At 41.6% G+C, this 24,688-nt stretch overlaps 1 protein-coding gene across 2 annotated transcripts in view; it reads right to left on the reverse strand.

Moving 5' to 3' along the window:
- Window positions 1-24,688, reverse strand: part of ADGRD1 (adhesion G protein-coupled receptor D1) — a 473,701-nt gene that overhangs the window by 87,140 nt on the left and 361,873 nt on the right. For both annotated transcript variants that reach the window (XM_027844234.1, XM_027844233.1), the window contains one exon: window positions 9,393-9,459. In XM_027844234.1, the coding sequence (XP_027700035.1) occupies window positions 9,393-9,459 (67 nt within the window). The remainder of the gene's footprint in view (window positions 1-9,392; window positions 9,460-24,688) is intronic.

Below are 24,688 nucleotides of genomic sequence, written 5' to 3' on the forward strand. Positions count from 1 at the left end.
CTCTTCATTCAAGGCTCAGCTTAGGGGCCATCTCTTCCACAAAGCCTTCCCTTATCCCCACAACTGAAAGGGATCTTTCTTTCAGTCTTCTCAGATAACTTTTTTTGAGGCCTGTATTTCACCCCTATCATACTGTCTCCCATGATGTTGATTTGAGCACACATCATTCATAAGTCAAGTTGACAGTTAGCTTCTTGAAAGCCATGGTTGTTTCTTTTTCACTCTTTCATTCTCAGCTTCAAGCACAGGGATTTGCAATGGAAAATACTTAAGTTTGTCAGATAAAATAGAATTTAACCAAGCAGGAATGGAATGGAATAGAATGGAACTGAATAGAATGGAACAGAATATAACTGAAAGGAATAAAATTGAATGTAACTGAAAGGAATAGAAGGGAATAAAACAGAAAAGAATAGAATGGAATGGAGTGGGATGGAATGGGGTGGAATGGAACAGGATGGAATAGAATGGAATGGGACAGAATGGGATGGGATGGAATTAGATAAAATGAAATGGGATAGAATAGAACAGTACAGGATGTAATGAGATGGAAGGGAATGAGGATGAGGATGAAATAGAATGGAGTAGAACGGGATAGAACGGTGTTATATGGTAACCAAAAGAAGTTACTAATTCTTCAGCTGCATTAAGAAAGGTGCAGTGTCCCAAATGGGGTAGGTGATAGTTCTTCTGTATTCTGCTCTAGTAAGTCCATATTTCATCTTTGTATCTCCAGAGTTTAGCATAGTGACTAGCACATAGTAAACCCTTAAATGCTTGTTGATTGAGTGTGGTGTTCATTTCTAGGTGCTGCATTTTAGGAAGGAACACAGAAACCTAATAAGAAGAGGAGGGTAACCAAGATGGCAAAGGGCCTTGAAATCATACTTTACAGGAACTGGAGAAACCGTGGATGGTTAGCTGAAAGCTAGGTTGGGGGTGGGGCAGGATGGCAGCTGTCTTCAAGTACTTAAAGGTCTGTCTTGCGTAACAGGGTAACCTTGTTCTTGGCTCCCAAAAGTGAGAGCTAGAAGCAAGGGGGAGGGGGTAGCATTTTTGTGGAAGCAGAATCAGTCTTAATTTGAGCAAAACCTTCTAAACCATCAGGTCTATCTGGAAGTGAAATAGTCAGCTCATTGGAGGCCTTGAAGAAAAGTCTAAAGGGCCACTTATTGGGCATGCTGTAGAGGGAGGGTTGATGCTTTACAGATTGGAATACATGGCTCCTATAATCCCTTCATGTTCTGAGATTCTGTGATTAGGTGACAAGCTCCTCCTGTCATGGTGTTCTCCTCGTCACTGTCTCCCCCTTCCTCACCTGTGCCCCCCAGCAGCTAAATGTCATAGTGGACAAAGCACGGAACTCAGAGTTAGAAAGAATAGTGTTTGATTCTTTCTGGGACATTTAACAGCTAGGTTCCTCTGGGATGGGATGAATGGGATGGGTGGGATGGGTGGGATGAGATGGGGTGGGATGGAATGGAACAGAATGGGATAGGATGGGATAGACTGAAACAGGATAGGATGAATGGAAAGGAATGGAACAAAACAGAATGGGGTGGAATGGAATGAGATCATTTAACCTCTCTTATCTTCAGTTTCCTCATCTGTAAAATGGGGATAATAATTGCACTTAGTGTGAGGATCAAATGAGATAATGTATGAAAAGTGTTTTGCCAACCTTAATGCACTATATAAAATGTTATCTATTATTACCTATGGATTCCATTCATTGGAGGAAACCAGAAAAATTCAAGGATCTTGGGTTTGAATCCCAATACTCCAAAGATAGTTCCAGCATGATCAGAAGCATAAGAGGAAAAAAAAAAACTGAGAGGGGCCTGGGGCTTGTCTGAATTTTACGAAGCCTTCAATTTACAAAGGGAGTGATTTCTTAGGCAAAAACTGAATTTCCAGCAAATGGCACCAAAGGAAGTCCAATTAAAGAAGGGAATTTATGTTCCTTCACTGCAGGACTTGTTTTGTGGTTTCTTAATGAGTTTTCAGGGAAGGTAGGCAGGTGGTCACACAGGCCAATTTGTTCTGGACTCTCCCACGGTCAAGATGCCATTAGCATTATTTAGAACATGTTTGACTAAGAACATGGTGGGAAGGACCACAGATCCATTATCATTCTAGCTGCTTCTGGAGCTCTCCTGAAATATTAAAAGCCTAGACTTCTCCAGGATATCATGGCTCCCTGAAAACTAGAGGTGTTTACATGTTTTTCCCACCCCCGAGGTCCTTGGGTGCCTCGAATCTGCCAGTGCCATAAAAATAGATAATATTTGTATAGGACTTTAAGGATTTCAAAGCACAATACAGATATTATCTCATTTGAGCCTCAGAGCAACCCAGTGTATTATCTCCATTTTATAGTTAAGGAAATTGAGACTCTGGGAAGTTATGTTATTTACACAGGGTCACACAGTTAACCAAAATCAATTTTTTTGAGACAGAGTTTCCTTATCTTACCCAAGTTAGAAGTGCAGGCCCAAATTCCCTGCTGATTGGCCCAGGACATTTGACCTACTCTGCTTCTGATCTAGGCCAAGGCAGCCTGATAGACCCTCAAATCTCAGGAACTCAGCTTTAGTGCCAAGTGCCAGCCTTATTATGGACACAAAATCAACTTTAGTCTCAGAACTCTGGAGTTCAAGTTACCCTTCAGCCTCTGCCTCCTCCTCCAATAGCAGGGATTCCAGGCATGTGCCACCATGCCCCGTCAATCAATAAGCATTTATCAGGTTCCGGCTGTATACCAAACCATATGCTAGTCTCTGAGAAGATAAACCAAAAATGAAACAGTATCTTATTTCAAAGAAGTCTGTATTCTTCCGTAGGATACAAACTGGCACAAAGTCTTTAATAAATTATTTTTTCATTCTCTCATTCATTCATTCATTCATTCAAGGTCATTTCAAGAGGAGGTAATACCATGTGGGTGTCACAGTAGATGGGGCACTGGACTTGGAGTCAGAAGACCTGAATTTGATTCTCGTCTCAGAATACTTATTAGCTATCTGAGGTGATCCTGGGCAAGTCACTTGACTTTCCCTCAGCCTCAGTTACCTTCTTTGTAAAATGGGGATAAAATAGCACTTATTTAACAGGGTTGTTGCGAGGATTAATTATAATAACATTTGTTAAAGTGATTTGCAAAACTTAAAGCACTATATACATGCTAGTTATAGTTATTAGTATTTTTGTTAATGTAATATAGCTATTGTTATATACTCATTTTTGTATTAGAAAAGGCTTCACGTTAGGAAACAATGTTTGAATTGTGCTTTGGGAGAAACCCAGGATCTTAAGAGGAGGGGGGTGAAGAGGGAGTGGAGGCATTCCAGGCATCTGGGTCAGTCTGGGCAAAGACCTGGGATGGGAAAATGAGATATCGTGCTTGAGGAAAAGCAAGAGTCTAACCTGGTCTTCCAATGACAGTACTAGAGGCGCTTCACCACAGTGTAATTTAATGTACTAAAAGGACAAAGTAAGCAAAGGACAGAAGTTTTCCTGATACCTTCCTTACTAGGAGTAGTATCTGCAATAATGGGAAGCTAGGTGGTACAATGGATAGACTGTCGGGCCTGGAGTTAGGTAGACCTGAGTTCAAATCTGACCTCAGACACTTAGTAGCTGTGTGATCCTGGTCAAGTCACTTAATCCTGTTTGCCTCAGTTTCCTCTTCTGTAAAGTGATCTGGAGAAGGAAGTGGCAAACCACTCCAGTATCTTTGCAAAGAAAACCTCAAATGGGGTCAAGAAAAGTCAGCCACCAGACAGAATGACAACAATACTGCATTAATGCCAAGAAGCTTCTTTTTCCATCCCTCCACCTTCCTCGGCTCTCTTACATCCTGAGACCTCTCAGGATAACAAGTAGTGAGCCTCTGAAGCTGGTGAGCAGAATGAGTAAAAAGTTTCCTTCAACATTTGTTCAAGCAGAGCACGAAGAGGTAGGGAGGAAAAAATCCACACGTCTCAGAATGACAGGCCTGAACGCACTTAAAAGGAATGCATATAGCATCAGCAGATCATGCTTTGAAAAATTCCAATTCTGATTCAGGCTGCCTCTGCGGATGATAAGTTTGGTAAGGTGGTTTCCCACCACTAACCCCTCCCCTGGCACATGCACTCTGTATCCACAGGCTGGACTTCCAGATGTACAGAAGTTTTTCTGTGTCCCAGTCACTGAAGGCACTTCCTGAACATTGGATTTGACAGCTGAAGTGTGTAAATGGGAGACAGAGCTGCCAGGAAGGAGGCTGTGTGGTGCAATGGAAAGATCATGGGCTCTGGAGTCTGAAGATTAGGTTCTAAATCCCTCCCCTGATGTATCACCTTGGACAAGTCCTTTAATCTCCCTGGGCCTCAGTTTCCCGATCTGCAAAGTGGAGAGACTTAAATGGCCTTTAGAGCTAGGTAGTAGAGTAGAGTAGAGTGGATGCCAGGCATGGAGACAGGAAGACCTGAGTTCAAATATGATCTCAGGCACTTCCTGGGCAAGTCACTTCAGCCTGTTTGCCTCAGTTTCCTCATCTGTAAAATGAGCTGGAGAAGGAAATGGCAAACCTCTGCAGTATCTCTGCCAAGAAAACCCCAAATGAGGTCATGAAGAGTCAGACACGACTGAAATGACTGAACAACAGACGGGCTTTTTCAAGTCCCTCAGCTTAGGAGGAAGAGACATATACATACACACACACATATATACACACATATATGTGTATATGTATGTATATATGTATGTACTATATATATACATACATATTATATATATATATATATATATATACACACACATACTGAGACAGAGTATCACAATGTGATCAGAGTATATCAAAGTCTGGAGTCATAGGATGACTTGGGTTCAAATCCTGCCACTATCTGAGTGACCTGAATAAGTCATTTCCCTCTCTAGTCTTTTGTTTCCTGTAAAAGGAGGTTGCTCTCAACAGCCTCTAAATTCTCTTCTCCTCTAAGTCTATGCTCCATGATATATGATTCTGAGCAAGGACACTGAAAAGAGCTCCCTTGCCTAGGGGTGAGGAGCAGAGAATGTACCAGCTCAGTGAAGGAAGCTCAGCTAAGGACAGGAATAGTGTGTCAACGGAAGTGTCAGAGCTGTGTATCTCAGAAGGAAAACACTCCTTTTAATTAGAGGGCTCTGGTTCTAAAAATGTGGAATATTGAAAGGCAAGGCTCTCGTAGAACAATGGGAATGTTTAATCAGCCTCATTCCAGACAATGCTTTCTTTAAAGGCTTAATCTGCAGCAAATTGGGCTTCTCAAGTAGGGGAGGCTAGATTTCTCCCAGTTTAGCAATTCAGCTGAAAAAACATTGTATGCTGAAGCTATAAAAATGTTTAAAGCTTTCTCTTAAACCGTCTCAGTGATGTTTTCCCTTTCATGATATCAGCCCCAACTCAGTTGAAGAAGAGTGACTTTCCAAAGAATACTTCATCTAATTCTTTCGGTATTATTTGAAGGTGGGTGTGGGGAGGAGAGAAAAGAGGGGAAATGGGGGAGAAAGAATTTCTGGATTTAGAGAGAAGAACCAGCACTCCTTGGAGGCATCAGAGTGATGGACTTAGAGTTAGAAGCAGTCTCAGGGATCAGTTAATGTGACTCTGTCATTTTATCAAAGGGGGAAACTGAGGCCAGAGAGGTAAATCAACTTGCCCGTGGTTACAAGAGCAGCAAGTTGCCCAACTAGGATTCGTACCCAGCTCCTCTGACTCCTAATCCATTACCATAGGTTTCTGAGTACAGGTGCAGCACTCTGCTCACCATTTTTTCTCTGTTGCCCACTCCCTTCAAATTGCAGCCTCAAGGACACTGGGGGTCCTAGGTTTATTATCCCCCCAGTGAGAGGACAGAGATCAGCCAGATTATGCCCACTGGACATCATGCATACCTCCATTCATTCATTCAGCAAATATGGGATGAGCCATATCCTAGGTGAGTCTTTGTGCTCTCATTTGGGTAGGTGGGGGGTGCTGGTGTTAAACTCTCAAATCTATAGAGATGGCTGTGGGAAGTCTTACTGACCTTGGAGCCATGGATAATACAGAGTGTTTTTTCCCTAAAGATTTATATTTTCCAGGATGCTGAATTGTTATCCATATCACTCACACACATACACATACACACAGAGACATCACAGCAATTATTGTTGTCATTTCAGAATCAGAATCTCCATGACCACATTTGGAGTTTTCTTGGCAAAGATGCTGGAGTAGTTTGCCATTTCCTTCCCCAGCTCATTTTACGTATGAGGAAACTAAGACAAACAGGGTTAAGTGGCTTGCCCAGGATCACACAGCTAGTAAGTGTCTGAGGCCAAATTTGAACTCAGGAAGATGAGTCCTCCAGTCTCCAGGCCCATGGCTCTATCCACAGCACCACCTAGCTGCCCAATTTTTTTTTTAACAAAATTCTTTTTAATGAAAAAAAATGGCAGCTTCAACTTGGCCCTTCACTTACATGTTGCCTGGAAAGATCAAAAGGCTAGAATATGCCCCCTAAGAGCCACTGTCCCCTCAGTGGCATTCTTTGTCATGTAGATGCTAACATTGATTAACTATAAGCCCAAAGCAGGGTATATATGCCACTCCTCTTTGGCATCATTCCTATAACTAAATGCCTCCCCCTAGACAAAGTCAGGACATCTCAGGAGAGTAGGGGCAGAGCTGTGGGATCACAGTTGTATGTGGGGCACCTTGCTATAATTTTGTCTAGTAATAATGCCCTGCAACTGGGTCCCACCTTGTGATGATACTTCCCCTACTTATCCAACAGTGTTTATTATGTACCTAGTACTTACAAAGTTTGGAGCGTTGCCTGGGGCACAGATTGGTTCTAGTGTCTGACTCATAGTCACGTGGCCAGTAGTGTGTGAAGAAGGATTGGAGAATACCCCTTTGAAGGATGGCCCTCTAGTCCCCACAGCAGGCTGTCTCTAAGTTACTAAACAAGTTGTGGTTCTGTATCAGTTGTTATTAGTGAAGGGAAATCCAATGAAATCGTAAGTTAGGACAAAAAAAAAGTCCATCTCATTTAGAGGTAGTGCGCTTAGAGTCAGGAAGATGGATTTAAATCCTGCTTCTTCTGATGCTGGATTTCAAGTTGAGGTTTATATCTAAGCTCTACCAACCATCCAAACTCTCCCTGTGGGATTTCAGGCAAGTCATTCCCTCCCAATCTCCTCTTCCCTAAAATGAAGAATTTGGATCCCACCAACAGACATACACATTCTAGGAAGGTCAAAGATGGATAGAAGAAAGAACCCACACATGCCAAAATATTCATAGCAGCCCTTTTTGTGATAACAAAGAACCAGGAGAAAAAAAAGGGGGAAGGAGCCATCATTTGGGAAATAGCTGAACAAACTGTGGTATATAAATGTGATGGAATACTAGTGTGTAGTAAGAGATGACAAATATGAAAAAGTAAAGAAAGATGGGAAGAATCGCATAAACTGATACAGAGTGAAGTAAGTAGAACCAGAACAATATACCTAATGACTGCAATCATATCAATGACAAAGTGCTAAAAGGAAGTTGAACTCCATCATTGCAATGACCTCCAGACCCCCAGATATACAATCTGACCCATAGATTTGCCATTTACCCTTAGGACTTCCAGACCTTTCCATCTGTCCTGCAGCTGCGTTTTTTTTTATATATGTTGTCTCCTCTAATTAGCATGCGAGCACCCTGATAGCAGGGACTGTGTCATTTTTTTTTCTTATTGTATCTTCAGTAAGTACTTAATAAATATTTTTTTTCTCCCTTTCATTCATTCCTTTGTTGACTGATCTTGGTCCCAGAGAACAGATAATGAAAGATACCTCCTTCCTCTAGGCAGAGAGGTAAGGATCTCTGGAGACAAAATGTTGAACATAGAGTCAGATATAGTTACTACAGTAGTTATTTCTGCTTAATTGTTTTTCTTTGCTAGAAGGGAGGATTCCATCCTGAAGGTTGTAAATATGGGACTATGTCTGGAAATGATTGCAATGTAAAAAGCAAAAGGCATAAATATCACTTTTTTAATGAAGGATTTAGACTAGTGGCAGCCAAATGGCACAGAGGATACAGTGCTGGGCTTGGAGTCGGGAAGACTCATCTTCTGGCCTCAGACCTTACTAGCTGTGTGACCCTGGGCAAGTCACTTGACTTTGTTAGCCTCAGTTTCCTCATTTGTAAAACGACCTGGAGAAATAAATGGCAAACCACTCCATATCTTTGCCAAGAAAACCCTAAACGGGGTCACAAAGAGTCAGACACAACTGAAAAATGACTAATGAATAATTGGGCTAGGTAGATGAGGCAGTGTTAGATGATCAAATCCTGCCTCAGACACTTATGGTAACTCAGGGCAAGTCAGTTAATTAGATTGTGAGCTCCTTAAGGGTAGATATTGGGTCTTTTGCCTCGATTTGTATCCCCAGCACTTATCACAGTGCCTTGCACATAGTAGGTGCTTAATAAAAGCTTAATGACTAACTGACCCTCTCAGCCTTTGTTTCCTCAGTAAAATGAAGAGATTGGATTTAATGACCTCTAAGATCCTTTCCATCTCCTCTGACCTCTACAATTCCTTTCCAGCTACGTGTATGACCTTATGATTATAACTACATAGCAAGCATTTAATAGATACTTTATGTATCTAAATATTAGATCTCCACTTTGCAGTTAAGGAAACTGAGATGAAAAAAAATTATGAGTTGCCAAGGGTCTTACAGCTAGTCAGCATCTAATCCTGGATTTGAGCCCAGGTCTCCTGGCTCCAAGTCCAGAATTCTAGCCATTAAACCTCACTACCCTTTTTTTTCCTTTTTGGTGAGACAAATGGAGTTAAGTGACTTGCCCAGGGTCACACAGCTAGTAAATGTCAAGTGTCTGAAGCAGGATTTGAACTTAGGTCCTCCTGACTCCAAGGCCAGAGCTATCTCTATCCATTGTGCCACCTAGCTGTCCTAAACCTCACTACCTTTTAAAGATGGCACCATTGATGCATTCAAGAAACTTACTCCCTCAAAGAGGAATTATGACCCACAATACGTAAGAAGAATATGATATAAGAGCAAATGGTAGATTCAGATTTTCTGCACTAAGAAATTTGATGGAAAAGAGATACCTATTAGCTGGAGAGATCGATAAAAGCTTCATGGAGAAAGGTGGACCTTGGAGGAGCAGAAGCTTTTTAATAAGTGGATTGATTGGGGCCTGGATGGCCTGCAAAAATGTCCAGAGGTCATTCAAGAGAAGAAGCCACCTTCCAAAAAGCACTTGAGCAACTCTCAGAGCAGATCTCTAGGAAAAGCATAACATAAAGCCAACAAATCACCAAATTCTGAATAAAGCAACAGTTATCATTCCTTACTTGAGATTTTCTCCATAGTTGTTCATGCTGGAAGATACAGAAATGATGCAGATCACAAGTGGAGAACCTGCAAAAAAATCAAAGCAGGAGAAAGTGTGTTTTTTTTTTAATTTTCATTTATTTAATCATTCATTCAACAAATATCTACTGACTGCCTGCTACCAACCCCCAAAGCTGTATCATACATAGAAGAAACAGAACACAGCCCCTGCCTTCCAGGTGTTTACAATCCATGTTGGGGAGATAAAACGCTCTCATGAGCCAGACACTGTGCTGAGCACTGGGGATACAAAGAAAGGTAAATACAATAAATTAAATAAGCAGTTCCCACCCTTAAGGAATTGACATATACACAGGTATAAATAATATACATACAAAGCAGAAACAAGGTACCCTGGGAGGCCATGGCTTTTTAACTGAGAAGTACTTGAAAGGTCTCCCACATCAAGTACCGCTGGAGCTAAGCATGGAAGGAAACCTCTAAAAGGCAGAGGTGACAAAGGAAAGCATTCTAGGATGGGGTAGTAGCCAGGCATATTGTCAGGGGAGGCCTCAGTCAGTGGGAGGGAGAGGGGAGTTATAGGAAAGAGGGAAAGGGGAACAAAGGTAACTTTTGGCAGCCTTGCTTTGAGCTTCTCAAGGCTGATACGCTCTAGTTATCCATGGGCATAGAATTAGTGGCATCCAAGCCCTCTCTCAAAAGCAGCTTAACTGAGTCATTTTTTTTTCTTTTTTTTTCCTTTCCTTCCCTCCCCTCCCCTTCCCTTCCCTTGCCTTCAATGGTCACTCACAGACCTGATCCCACTATTGATCAGCAGGGAATCTTTGACCTGTTCCATTTCCAACCTGGGACAATTGGCCCCTCCTTACACAGCCTGCTGGCTCCCCTGCTCTCTGGGGCTCCTCATCTTGATGCCAGATGCTGCAGACATCCTCTCAGCTTAACCTACTGCAGCTCAGAATTCCTGAGTCTGAGCGATAGTCCAGCTTCAGCCCCTTGGTAATAGAGAGTACAAACGTGCCCACCATGTCCAGCTGGAGTCACTTTGAGAAGAAGCTTCCTAAAAAGCTGTTAGGACAGCAAGGTGGTACGGTAAACACAGCACTCATAGTCCAGTTTAGTTGGATAGGAGAAAGCATGAAGGGGAATAATATGAGATATCTGGTAAGGGAAATGGGAGCTTTATATGAGAAGACTTTACAATGAAGCCTGAGGAGTTAGCTTTTAATAGGGAGCCATTGAAGGTCTTTGAGCAGGAGAGAGACTTGGTCAAACCTGTATGCCAGTCACTTCCTACCTCTGAGCATCAGTTTTCTCATGTAAAAAAATGTATATAACAGGAGAAATTTCCTCACCTCCCTCCCACGTCCATTGTGAGGAAAATGTTTTGTATTCACAGATAACTCTATATATAAATATATATATATATATAAATATAGATAACCATATATATATATATATATATACACATATATATAAATCATTACTCAGACCAGAAATCTGGTTTCTATAGAGGAGCAGACTAGGCTTATGGGAATTTTTGACATCACCCTGGCTGTTAGAGGAAATGCAAAATCTTCTTCAAGCTGCTGAAGCTTTTGAGTGACTGGGGTTTGGAGGAGGGGCTGGTGCTGCCCCATAGAAAAATTCAGCCAGGCAGAGGACTGGTAATGGATTTTATCACTTGGTTGAGTGCTTAAGATGACAGTTATTAGCTACAAGGCACTGGTTAGAAATTGCTGCAATTTGGGTGCTTTTGCTATTGCAGTTAACTGATTTGTATAAACTCCTATCACCCGCTGTTTCTCAGCTCCAGTTTTGGGTCTTATAAGTGTGTCTGTTTGGTTTTGTTTGCAGAAAGGCAGGGGAGGCCTAAGAAACATCGTAGGCTCACAAGGTAGGCTTCCCATGAAATGATGGCCTTTTCTCCCACAACAGGCCTGAAGTTTCCATTCTGAAACTTTCATGCACCATTGGACCTCAACGTCTCCAACGGTCTGCTACTGGGTTCTGCCCCTGAAGCAAATCTCATCTCTCATCTCTCTTGCACATGGACGTCCTTTCAGTTTTGACCATCATTCTTCTTTGTTGTTGTTATTGTTCAGCTGTTATAGCTGGGTCCACTCTTCATGACCCCATTTGGGTTTGTTGAGGGTTTTTGGCAAATATACCAGAGTGGTTTGTCATTTCCTTCTCCGGCTCATTTTTCAGATGAGGAAACTGAGGAAAATATGACTTACCCATGATCACACAACTACTAAGTATCAGAGGCTGGATTTGAACTCAGGTCCCTCTGACTGCATGCCCAGTGACTCTCCATCTGCTGTGCCACCTATCTGCCCCATCATTTTTCTTTACTCTGGGCTAAATAGTCCCAGATGCTTAAAACATCCCCAGATGACATGGTACCATGCTGATGACTGTCCTCTGAATGCTGTCTGGCTTATCTCTCCCTTTCCGGAACTGTGGTGCCTGGGACTAAACACAAAACTCCGAATGTGATCAGACCACAACAGAGGACAGAGGGATCAGCACCACCATATTCCTGGGAGCACACCCCCCCTTACTAGAGGGCAAACTCTTTTTGAATGCAGATCATTTCTTACTTATCTCAATCCCTCACCTAACACTCAGTACCTAGTAGGCACTTAATAAATGCTTATACCAAGGGAATAGAGTCAAAGAGAGCACTGGCAATAGGCTAGGGTATAGATTAGAGAGCAGAGAAGAGCAGGGAGGGATGACAAACACATTAGATAACAGGGTCAGATCAGGAAAGATCTTGACTGGCTAAAAAAGTGGGCACAATGTAATAAGGTGGAATTTAATGGGGATAAGTGTCAAGTTTGGAGAAGCAATATAATGTACTGGATAGAAAACCAGCCTCAGAGTCAAGAAGTCCTGCCTCCCACATTTGACCGTGTGATCTTGAGCAAGTCATTTAAATCCATATCTAAGGGTTTTTTTTATTCTCAAGCCTCATTCTTTTTTACCTCTCTGTAGCCTTAGATACTTAGCTCACCCTCTTGTCCTTGATACTCTCTTCTCTCTAGGTGTTCATGACACTGTTGTCCACTATTTCTCTTCCAACTTGTCTGACTGAGCCTTCTCATTCTCCTTTGATTGAGTGTCATCCAGGTCATGCCCATTGACCTGTAAGTATACCCTAAGGCTCTGTCCTAGAATCTCTCTTCTTCCCCTTCTATATAATTTCACTAGATGATCTCTTCAGTTCCCATGGATTCAATTATCATTGCTAAGCAAATAATTCTCACATTTATTTATCCAGCCCTAACCTCTCTCTTGTCTCCCAGTCTTACATTTCCAACTGCCTATCAGATATCTCAAACTGGATGTCCTATAGATACCTTAAACAGAACATGTCCCAAATTGCACTCATTATCTTTCCCCCCAAACCCTCCCCTCTTCCTCACTTTCCTATCACTGTCAAAGGTGCCACCATCCTCCAGGTCACCCACAACTCACAAAATTCATATCATCCTCTATTTCTCAGTCTCTCTCACCTTCCATATCCAATCAGTTATCAAGTCTCCAGGCACTGGGGATAGAAATCCAGTGAACAGAAGACTCCCTATTCACAAGAAGTTTGCATTCTAACAGGGTAGACAACAATTACAACATAAGTATATGCAGACTACCTGAAATCCTTTGGAGGTAGGATAGTCTCATAGAGAAAATACTAGATTTGGAGTCAGGAAAAACTGGATTTAATCCTTCCTCAGACTTTCCTTAACTATAAAACCCTGGGCAAGACAATCCTCAGGGATTGTTTCCTCATCAATAAAATCAGTTTAGACTCAATGACCTTTAAGGTTCAGTCCTAAATCTATGATCTTAAGATTCCTCCTTGAGTGATTTTGGCATTTCTTTATTTCATTTTCCATGTGGCATCAATATGTCTCTAGAGCTGATTCTCTTTGGCAGTTGAACCATGCTGTGATTCACCAGCCTTACTGTCTGAGGTTCCAATAGTAACCAGAGAGGAAAGAGATGAGGGTTCTGGCACCATCACTCACTGAAGCTTCAGGTTATGATTTTTTGCTAAGGCTGAGGGAAAATACGACCTGTTGTGTAGAAATAAACCTGAACAAATGTGTGTTTCACTTCAACTTCATTTTCCTGAAATCCTCATTCCACCAAATAGGTGGCTATCCACCCCACATCCCAGGGAAAGTGATATACATGCAGAGCATTCAGCTTGACTATCTCTTCATTTTAGTTTGCAAAGAAAAAAAACCAAATAGAGAATATGCTGGCAAGGTAGAACATTAGTCATTGGCTCACTGTGAACACACACAGTCAACAGTCCTAAACACATAATTTTTCCTAATTGTTACAATAGAATATTGAAGAGGAGACTTAAAAAAAAGCAAATGCCCTCAGGTCCAAACTCTGCCATTGTGATTCAGACATGTTGCTCTCATAATGGATTCTAGACATTTGGTCTCTAGACCAAAAAGTCTCTAGACATTTGGGAAAAGTAATTCTTTTAACTAGGGTAAGCCAGAAGGGAACACTCAAAGTCTAATTGTATATTTCATAGACGTTTATTGTCTAAAGATTTTTTGCTAAGTGTTTGACTCTGAGATTGGACCTATGATTTCATTGGAACTCCAGGAGGTGGATAGGACTTCTACCAAGGCAGATCAGTACCGTTGCTGCAATTTGCAATAGCTAACATTTATATAGTACTTAAAGGTTTTCTTAAATACTGCTTCCCCTATTCCCACCTCCTTATCATGAACATAGTCTCTTCTGGGAAAGTCACTGATCTGATAAACTTAGAGCTGCCACTCTCCCCAGCTCTATTCCCAACTGCCAGCTCTACCTCTCTCTCTCAAGACTAGAGCTGGCTCTCTTCTGATGCCAGGGGTTACATTGCTCATGGGTGTCTCCTGCCTTGGTTACTGGTTTTTTTTTTTTTCTGGGCCAGTTCCATGCTGAGTATGATCTCTATTACTCAGTAAGTGGTTCTGTTATAATATGCCATGGCCTATGGAAGGTGAAAGAAATTCCTTCCCCTCCATTCCCACTACCCACCATTAGAGGCACAAGAGTGAAGACAAAGATTGATGCTCTCTCAAGAGTTGGGTTCTTCCTTCATAGTTGACTCTTATCCCTGCTGTCAGAAGTCAAACTCCTTCCAGTTGCCTCTACTGTCTGCTTAGAATTTGTTTCACTTTTTAAAAGGCAACCAGGACTGTGGTCAGTCCTTCTTAGACAAGGACGCAGATGCCTTCTAATTCCATCAAGGAGAATTTTTTCTTATCTCCTAAAAGTGTAACAAAAGCCCTTTTTTCACTTCCTTCATGATATTAATACCTTGTTGTCTTGCTTACCTGCCCCTCACTTTCTATAATTTCAGTAACTCAGTTGGGAGGGTACATTAATTGATCAGCAGTTTTCTGATTAACTCCAAAAGACACACACACACACACACACCATCCTCTCTTTACTTTCTTGAGAATGAGGATGGAAGTCATTAAACCTTATTACAATTTTTCCTCTCCTTCTGTCAATACACTGAATCCAGTTAAAATCCCCCTTTCTACAAGCTTTTCCCAATCCCCTTTAACACGAGTCCTTTCTCTGTGTTGATAATCTCTGTTTTATCTTTACATTTCTTGTTTGCACATTGTTGTTTGCATGTTGTCTCCCTCATTAGGATGTGAGCACCTTGAGAACAGGGACTATTTGTTTCCTTTCTTTGTATCCCTAGCACATAGCTAAGTATGTGGCACATAGTAGGTGCTTAATATTTATTGACAAAGAAAAAAGGAAGAAATTGTAAGGCAAATATCCCAACTACTGAGTTGGTAGCATTTGGAGCTAGAGTAAACCTTAGAGATCCCTTAACTCAGTGGTCCCCAATCTGTGGGCCATGGAACCCTCAGGGACCACCAAGTTATGGAAAGGAATCCTTAGAGTCATTTGTACACCAAGCATTGTCATCATCTTTACCTGGTCCCCCAAAAATGTACAACGTGAATTACATATATGCAAATTAAATAAAAACTGATATAAGGGAAAACTTCCTGATAGTTAGAGTTGTCTAGATGTGGAATGGGATGTTTTTCGAGGTGGTGGGCTCTGCTCACTGGAGGTCTCCAAGCAGATTCTGAAAGACTATTTATCAAGGAAGTCATGGAAGGCTTCATGTGGTAGAAAAGATTCATGTTGAGAGAAAGGTCTGAGTTTCCTTCTAACTTTGATATCCCAGGATTCTGTCAGTCTCCATCTGACATGAGAATTCAGGACAAGCCCATGCTAGATTCCCAGGCATTCTTACTGGGCCTTTTATAATTACCTATGCCCAAGTCCCTATTCAGTCCTAAACTGGGCACTTAATAAATTAGTCCTTTATCTAATAACCGAGGAGCTAGCTAATGCCTTGTGAGGAAGGAACAAAATGCTTTGAGAAGGCTGTATCCTTGAAGATTTTTAAATTTCTAACCATTCTTCAGGTCAATAAGACCTCCACTGTGAAAATTTCTCACCCCTCTCCCAACCACACCACCATCTTCAGTTATGCTCGATTGGGTGAGACCATCCCTCAACTTTTCTGGCATTTCATATGTATTCCTCTTTTGAGTTTCTACATTCTGTCTTGAAATTGTGTGTGTGTGTGTGTGTGTGTGTGTGTGTGTTCCTGATATCTTTTACTATAGAGTATAAACTCCTTGGGGGCAGGATTAGGGCTTATTTACCTCTGTACCTTCCACAGTACCCATGGATGGCACTGTGTGTGGTAGACATGGAGAAGGGAAACAAGGGAAGGGAAGGAAAGAGAAGAAGAGGGAAGGGTAGTGGAGGGAAGGGAAGACAAAGGAAGAGAAGGAAAGGGAAGGGAATGAAGGAAAATCAGAGGTCCTGAGTTCAAATCCTGCTTGACCACTACCTGTGTGGCCTTGGGAAATTTACTTAACATATCTGGTTTCTTCTAGATCTATGATTCTAGGAAGGAAGAGAAACTAGAGAAAGTAGAGGGGAAGGGAGAGGAGGGGTAAGGAATAGGGAGAAAATAAAAGTTGAGCTTCTTTTTAGATTCACAGAGTGTTAGACCTTGACAGGAACACAGAGGTCATCTAGCCTAACTCACTCATTTCACAGATGAACAAACTGAGTCCTGGAGAGGGTCAAGGTCATGCAGCTAGTTAATAGTAGGTTTTCCTACTCCAAAGCCAATGTTCTGACCTAAAAGCTTCATCCGCACATGCCGCCAGTACAGCCATGGCACTCATCTGAATGAATAGGAAAGAGAGTCAATTATTTTGTTTGATTTTTCTGGATTGACTGCCATAGTTCTGTGTGAATGCCTAGACACAGTCAAAGGAATAAGAGACCAAAAATTCTCTATCCCTCGTGGCATATAAGAATAATGCCATGGAAACTTAACTTTAAAAGGGAGACTTAACCAAACCTATCTCATTCAGAACAACCACATCCAATCATCCTAGACTCCAACCTAGGCGAAGCTGTGAAATTCCCAGCTCTGGGCCCAAAGTGGAAATCTAAGCTACGAAATAAAGCCATGGAGGTGGGCTTTCAATGTGGGCAATGAGTCAGCTCACTGCATAGCAATTCCTTCCCACTCCTGAAATGAGGACTTCACAGCCCCGAAAGAGAGGAACAAGGCATCCTACTTCGTTCGGCTGCCAATCTCCTGGCCCAACAGTTACCTGGCCACCAAGGGACAAATAGGGAAGGAGAGGGAGAGGAGGTAGGAGCAGCCACTCTGGATACATCAGCCTAAGAATGACTGAGAAGCAAGGCTTGACTGGGGAGCCAGATTCCCCCACCCCACACACACCCACACCCCAGGACAGGCAGACCTCAGCTTGGCTTCACTTGTCATCCTATGAGATGATTATGACCAGATAATCAGATAACCAGCGTCCACTCCCCTGATTGAGATTCTCTCAGTCCACAGGAAGGTGTTGCTGTAACCTGAACCAGGCTCTCTTGGGGTTTCCTGTCCTTTTAGGCCTCAGGCCCAGCAACAGCTTTTCATCAGGCTGCCTGTACTTTGTCCCATATCAGGATTTCTGCCTGTGTGATTCAACCGTGCAAGTGTCTGTCTTCTTATAAGCAGACTTGGGGGGAGGCTGGAGGTTGATGGCATCTGATCTGGTTTGAGGGAGCTCAGGATTGCCTCAAGAGGAATCCTGATTCAGTAAGCTGACCTCCTGATTAAGCTATGTGTATGTCCATCTCTGTCCCTTTTCTCTCTGTATCTCCTCTGTCTCTGTCTCTGTCTGTATGTGTCTTTCTCTCCTTTCTCTCTTTCTCTTTCTTCTCTCTTCCTCCCTTTCTCTTCTTCCCTCTCTCTTCCCCTTCCTCTCCTTTCCCTTCCCTTCTCCTCTCCTCTCCTCTCCTCTTCTCTTCTCTCTGTCTCTGTCTCTCTCTGTCTCTCTTTTTCTCTTTGTCTCTCCCCCCATTTCTCTGTCTCTCCCAGTCTTTCTGCTTCTTTCTATCTCTTATCAGCTTCTCTGTCTCCCCCCAATCCCCACATACAGACACAAAAGTGCACATGCGTACACGCACACACGCACACACGCACACACCTCCCAGACAAGACTATCATTAATAAATATTTGGTCATTCCAATAATAATAATCGACATTTATATAGGGCTTTAAAGTGTGTAACAAGCACAATTTCATTTGAGCCTTCCTAAACCCCTGGGAGATAGTCATTGCAGGTACAAAGATACCCATTTTAGAGATAACGAAACCATTTCAGAGAGGGGCAGTAACTTGCCCAGAGTTTCCAGCAATTAAGTGGCAGAGGCTGGACTCAAACATAAGCCTACCCTTCTCTACGTTTACTCTATTGTGCTGCCTTTCTAGAATAGGGGGAAACACCCTCCAGCTGCTTTCTTTGCATGGATTAGACAAAGATAATAAGGTATCATGGATGGAAAAGGCAAAGATTTTCCTGATGCCCACAACTGATAAATATGTGTGTGTGTGGATGGATGGATGGATACACATATAGGTATGCATGCACACATATACACACATACATATTAGTGTTTATATGCACGCACGCACATAATACAAAGCTATAAGAGAGTTGAATATTATAATGGTGAAGTTTACATTCTTTCAGGCTCCATAAGTAGATCTGAGAATCATCAGCATAGAGATAATCATTGAAACCCTGAGATCTGATGAGATCATGAAGAGAAGTAATATAGAGGGAAAAGAGAAGAAGGCTCAGGACAAAGGCCTCGGGGACACCCACCTTCAGCATGTGTAACCTGCATGAAGATCCAGCAACAGAGACTGAGAAGGAGCCATAAGACAGACAGGAGGAGAAAGAGAATAGGGTAATACCATGGAATTCTAGTGAGAAGAGAGTATTAAGGAGGAAAGGTGACCCATAGTGTCAAAAGCTTCCAAGAAGTCAAGAGGAATGTGGATTGAGAAGATGCCATTGGGTTGGCAATAAAGAGTTCCTTGGTAAGTTTGGAGGGGGCTTGAGTTGAATGATGAAGTTAGAAGGCAGATTATGGAGAGTTAAGAGAAAAAGAGGAAGTGAAAGTATCAGACACATATAACTATATATATTATATGATATATGATCATATACATATTATATATGTACAAGTGTTTTTGCTAACTATAATTATATATTAATCATATATAACATATCATCATATCATACATATTATATATCATATTATATATTACATATAATTATATAATAGCATTTGCTAACTATAATATATAATATGTATATCATATGTAAAGATACTTATATATACACATATTCTCTCTCTTAATATAATATGACTCCTCAAGGGAAGGATTTGAGGGCAAACTTCTTTGGGATTGTGTGAGGAGGGAAAAACAGAGAGAAGGGAGAAGATCATGAGGAGCTCATAAAGAAGACAGATCCAAGAGGTAGGAGAACCAGAAGACTCCATGCCATAGGATGCTGCTTCAATGTCCTGTCCCCTAAGGTGCCTTTACAGCTCTCTTCCTATAATCTCTCCCCTCTCTGAACTGTCATGTTACTAATTATTTTTACTATCGTATTTGCTATCTGTAGAGGCAGCACCAGGCCATGGAACTAACCTAAACCTTGAAATCAGATGAGACCTAGCTTGAAATCCTTCTTCCCAAACTTACTGACCATGATGATTCTGGAAAAGTCCTATATCTCTTCTCTAAGCTTTAATTTCCTTATCTATAAAATACAGCTAATAATACTTGCTCTATAGATCTTAAAAAGTCATCATGGAGAAAGTTTTATAAAGCATAAAGTTCTATAGAAATGGTAATTAGTGTAATTATCATATCATTCATAGCTCTTTGGGAATGTGTGTTTCCTTAACAAGATTTCTCTTCATTCATTCATTTCTTAGGTTATATAGTTTTGTGGTTGTTTAATTGTTTTTCAGTCATGTCAGATTCTTCGTGACCCCCTTTGGGGTTTTCTTGGCAAAGACATTGGAATGATTTGCCATTCCCTTCTCCAGCTCATTTTACAGAGAAGGAAACTGAGGCAAACAGGGTTAAGTGATTTGCCCAGGGTCACACAAGTAGGAAGTGTCTGAGGCAGGATTTGAACTGAGGAAGATGAGTCTTCCTGATTCCAGCCCCAGCACTCTACATTATGGTGCCACCTTTCTTCCCCTAGTCTTATAGTTAGCAAACATTAAAAGCCTACTATGGACAAATTCCTCTTTGAGTTATTGGGCTACAGATATGCATACAGATGCACATGATACATGAGACAGATATGCATGACAAATTGTAGGCCATCTTTCTTTTTGTCCCTTTCTTTGCATCCTCAGTGCATAGCACCATGCCTGGCACATAGTAAACACTTAATGAATGCCCATTGACTGGCTTGTTGAGAAGCTGATCACCTAAAGTGAATCAAAAATCATTCTTAAAGCATTTACCAGGTTCCAGCCCTTAGCTCATTGTTATGAATACAAAGACAAAATAGAATAGCCCTGCCTTCAATGAGCTTATGTTCAATGGAATGTGTGCATAAGAGGAGTACTATGGTACATTGAGGCACCATGTCATGGTTGGAAGAGGCTTGGATTTGGAGTCTGAAGTTGTTGTTCAGTTTTTTTCAGTCCTGTCCAACTCTTCGTGACACCATTTGGGATTTTCTTGGCAGATACTGGAGTGATTCACCATTTCCTTCTCCAGCTCTTTTAAAGATAAGGAAACTGAGGCAAAAAAGGTTAAGTGACTTGCCCAGGGTCACCCAGCTAGTAAATATCTGAGTCCGGATTTGAACTCAGGACGAAGAATCTTTTTGATGGCACTCTACCCACTGTACCACCTAGTTGTCTCTAGAGTCAGAAGATCTGGGTTCAAATCTTAGCTGTATACCTTACTACCTTCATGATTTGGAGAAAGTCACTTATCCTATCTGAGCTTTAGTTTCTTCCTCTGGAAAATGAGAGAGTTGGATCTGATGAGATCTCTTACAGTTCTAAATCTAGGATGAATCAATGAATGATTGAATGAATGAATGAGAATAAGTACTTCCTCTATTCTAGGTTCTGTGTTAAGTGCCAGGGATACAAATACCAAAGATAGATAGTCTGTGCCCTAAAGAAGCTTGCATTCTAAAAGGAGGGGCTAACATATATAGGGAATCGTGACTATGGAAGGGTTTGTTGGTCTGGTAAGTCCAATAGAGCAATCAATTAATAAAAGATTTCCAGAAGCATTCCTGGTGTTGATTTGATAACTGTACCCAGAGCAACAGGTAGAAAGCAGAAGATTAGGGTAGGAGGAAAAGTACAGAACCATAGCAGGAAGACAATCATGGTGAAGCATGGGCCAGCTAAAGATAATGGCTTCTCACCAATCAAAATGGCAGCAATAGTGGGGCAGCAAGCAGGGAAGCATGAAAGGAAGATGGCCAGAATGTGTGAAGCTTAGTTGAGGGTCTGGGATCAGTTGCACCCGAGATTATGGTCCTAAGAACAGGACGAGGGAAGAGTTATAACAATTCAATATGACAAACAATTATTAAGTAACCAGATTTAATTTAAGAAGTAATAATGGTAATGGGGTAGTGAGGTGGCACAGTGGATGGATACAGTCCTGGTCCTGGAATCAGAAGGACCTAGGTTTAAATGTGGCTCTGTGACCCGGAGTAAGTCACTTCACCCTGTTTGCCTCAGTTTCCTCATCTATAAAATGAACAGGAGAAAGAAATGGCAAATTACTCCGGTATCTCTGCCAAGAAAACCCCAAATGGGGTCATGAGGAGTTGGACACAACTGAAAATAACTGAATAATAACAACAATTATGATACTAATAATACCTTGTATTTACATATAGTGCTTTAAGATTTGCAAACTTCTCATTTTATCCTGACAACAACCCTGAGAGTAGATGCTATTATTATCATCACCATTTTGCAGGCAAGGAAACTGAGGCAAAGGGGAAGTGATTTGCCCAGGGTCATACAGCTAGTAAGCATCTAAGGCCCGATTTGAACTTGAGTCTTACTGACTCTGTGTCTAGGGCTCTATCCACTAGGCCACTGAGCGGCCTCACTATGAACAAAGCATTGTGTTGGGTATTATGGATTAAAAAAAAAAATAAAACAATCCCTGCCCTCAAGGAGCTTAGATTCCATTAGTAGGATAGAATAGGCACAGAGATAAGTAAATATTAAGACAATGCAAAATATGAACCATAGAATCTCGGTGTTGGGAGGTACTTCAGAGGTCACCTACTCCAGTCTGTACCTAGAGCATATTGACCTTGACCTTGGCCAACTTACCTAACCTCCCCTGGCCTCGGTTTCCTCATCTGTAAAATGAAGAGATTAGACTAGATGGTTTCTGAGATCTCTTCTCAGATCCAGATCTAGGATATCTGGATTCTATGACCTTATACACAAAGTACTTCCAAGAAAAAGATGGCATTAACAACCATAGGAATTAGGAACGATCTTATTTAAGAAATGGAGTTTTAGCCCACCTCTGTATCCTCAATACCTAGCACAGATCTGGATTCATAGTAGAAAATAATAATAATAATAACAACAACAACAATAATAATAATTTAAGATTTGCAAAGCACTTTACAGGTTAGATCATTTGAGTCTAATAACAGTCGTTTTATTTTTCTCCATTTTACGGATCGAGAGACCAAGGCCAAGAGGAATGCCATTGTTTCCCCAGGGTCATATAGTTAGCCAATGTTTATGGCTGGATTCGAACTCCCATCTTATTCACATTGAGTCCAGCTCTCTATCAAGGTATTAGTCACCTCACTAAACATTTGACTCTCTCAGTCAAGAAGCAGGGTACCCAGCTTTTCTAAGAAAGACAGATATCCAGGTCAACATGAGACCCGCGAGAAATTCTGCAAAGAAGAAATGGACCCCTTTTATAACAGGAGAGTCATCTTATGCAGAACCATCTAATAAATGCTCTCAGTCAGCTTTCAAATTCTTGTTATAATTAATAACAGAAAAGTGAGAGCCTGGAGCTGCATGCAAATCACCCTTTATTCAGGCCTGCTGCCAGCTGCAAACCAGTCGGAATGAAGGATGTAGTTCATAAGCCTGCAATGAAATTAATTAATGGAAAGATGACATGAAGATAGATGCCAGGTTGCTCAGCTGTCATAACCCAAGCCAATTCTTTTAATTTGTATGTATCTTGCAGTCTCCATAGAAAGCTAGGCGAAACCACTTACCAATGTCCTCTTAGATTAGGGACAAGGATAATGTGTGCTCAATGGACAGTTTCAGCACCATCCAAGTGACCTATATGTGGTCTATAGTGTGAGTTCTAATTTAGAAATTCTCAGACAGATGGATTCCATTGAACCATAGAATCTCAGCACTGGGAGGGACAGAGGTCACCTACTCCAGCCTGTACTTAGAGCATGAATCTTCTGGATAACACTGTTGACAAGTGGGGAACTGCCCTTTCTCAAAAGCCTCAAGTGATGGGGAATGAATGAATGAATGAAAGAGCATTTATTTAGTGCTTACTATGTGCAAAGTGCTGTGATGAGTACAACAGTCCCTGCTCTCAACATTCCAAGGGAAGGAAACAATATATACAGAAGAGAACAGTTACAGGGCGGATGACAAGGTCTTCTGGTCCTTAGATTGCAGCAGCAAAGCAGACAGGCTTATCTCTTCTTAAATGGCATTTCCACTAATAAAACCATCTCTATTTCGAATGTTAATCTATTTGATGGTGCTAAGGACTTTATTGATGAGAACTTTATTTTCTAGGTCTTTGGTAGTTGTGACTGATGAAGAAGTGGAGGCTGAGGCACTTGCTGTAAGGGGTCCCCATTACCTCAGGAAGCACCCCAGTCTACTTTGGGGTAGATCAAATTGTCAGGAAGTCCTTCTTTAAACTTATATGGATCTGTGATCTCATTGGCAAAGAATTTCCCTTCAGTGGTGCAGATCACATCCCTCCTCCATTACTTCTCAATGTATCTAATTTTCATCCATATTCTCAGTGGATAGAGCTCTGGGCATGGTCCGGAAGACCTGAGTTCAAATCTGGCTTCAGATGCTTACTAGCTGTGTGACTCTGGGCAAAACTCTTTGCCTCAATTTCTTCATCTGTAAAATGAGCTGGAGAAGGAAATGGCAAACCATTTTTGCCAAGAAAACCCCAAATGGGGTCATGAAGACTCAGACATGACCAAAATAACTGAACAACAATGGCAGACATGACATTAGGAGACTTGGGTTCAATTCCCACCGGCAGGATTTACTAGGGCTACACCCATGAAAGGTAACAAGAAGAGTAAATGAAATTAATCCAGGGCTTTATAGCCATCTTCTCAATGGACCCACACAACAGCCCTGTGAAGTAAGGACCACAGATTATTACCAGCTATATTTTACTGATGAGAAGACTGAGAAGGGATTTGCCCAGGGTCACACAGCTAGTAAGTCTCCGAGGCTTGGCTCACACCCATGTCAGCATGATTCCAAGGCCTTTAGCAGCTAAACCCCATCGCTTCCCCAGGGGCAAATCACCTCTCATCTATCAGTCTCAGTTTACTTATCTGTAAAATAGAGACACCAATGTTTCCACTATCTACCCCATAAGAGGGCAAACTAGTGTCCTGGATAAAGAGACAGATGAAATTAGGAATTTTTATGCTTGAGTTAAGTTCCATAAATCATATCTGGGCAAGCAGTATAAATCACTTGAGTGGAGAGTGAAGAATGAGGAAAGAAAACAGAGACTGTGGATGTTGACAAATCACACTGATGACAAAGCCATTACTGGGCAGGGTG

Source organism: Vombatus ursinus, unplaced genomic scaffold (assembly GCF_900497805.2).
Source record: "Vombatus ursinus unplaced genomic scaffold, bare-nosed wombat genome assembly UNPS02014935.1, whole genome shotgun sequence".
Taxonomy (NCBI): Eukaryota; Metazoa; Chordata; class Mammalia; order Diprotodontia; family Vombatidae; genus Vombatus; species Vombatus ursinus.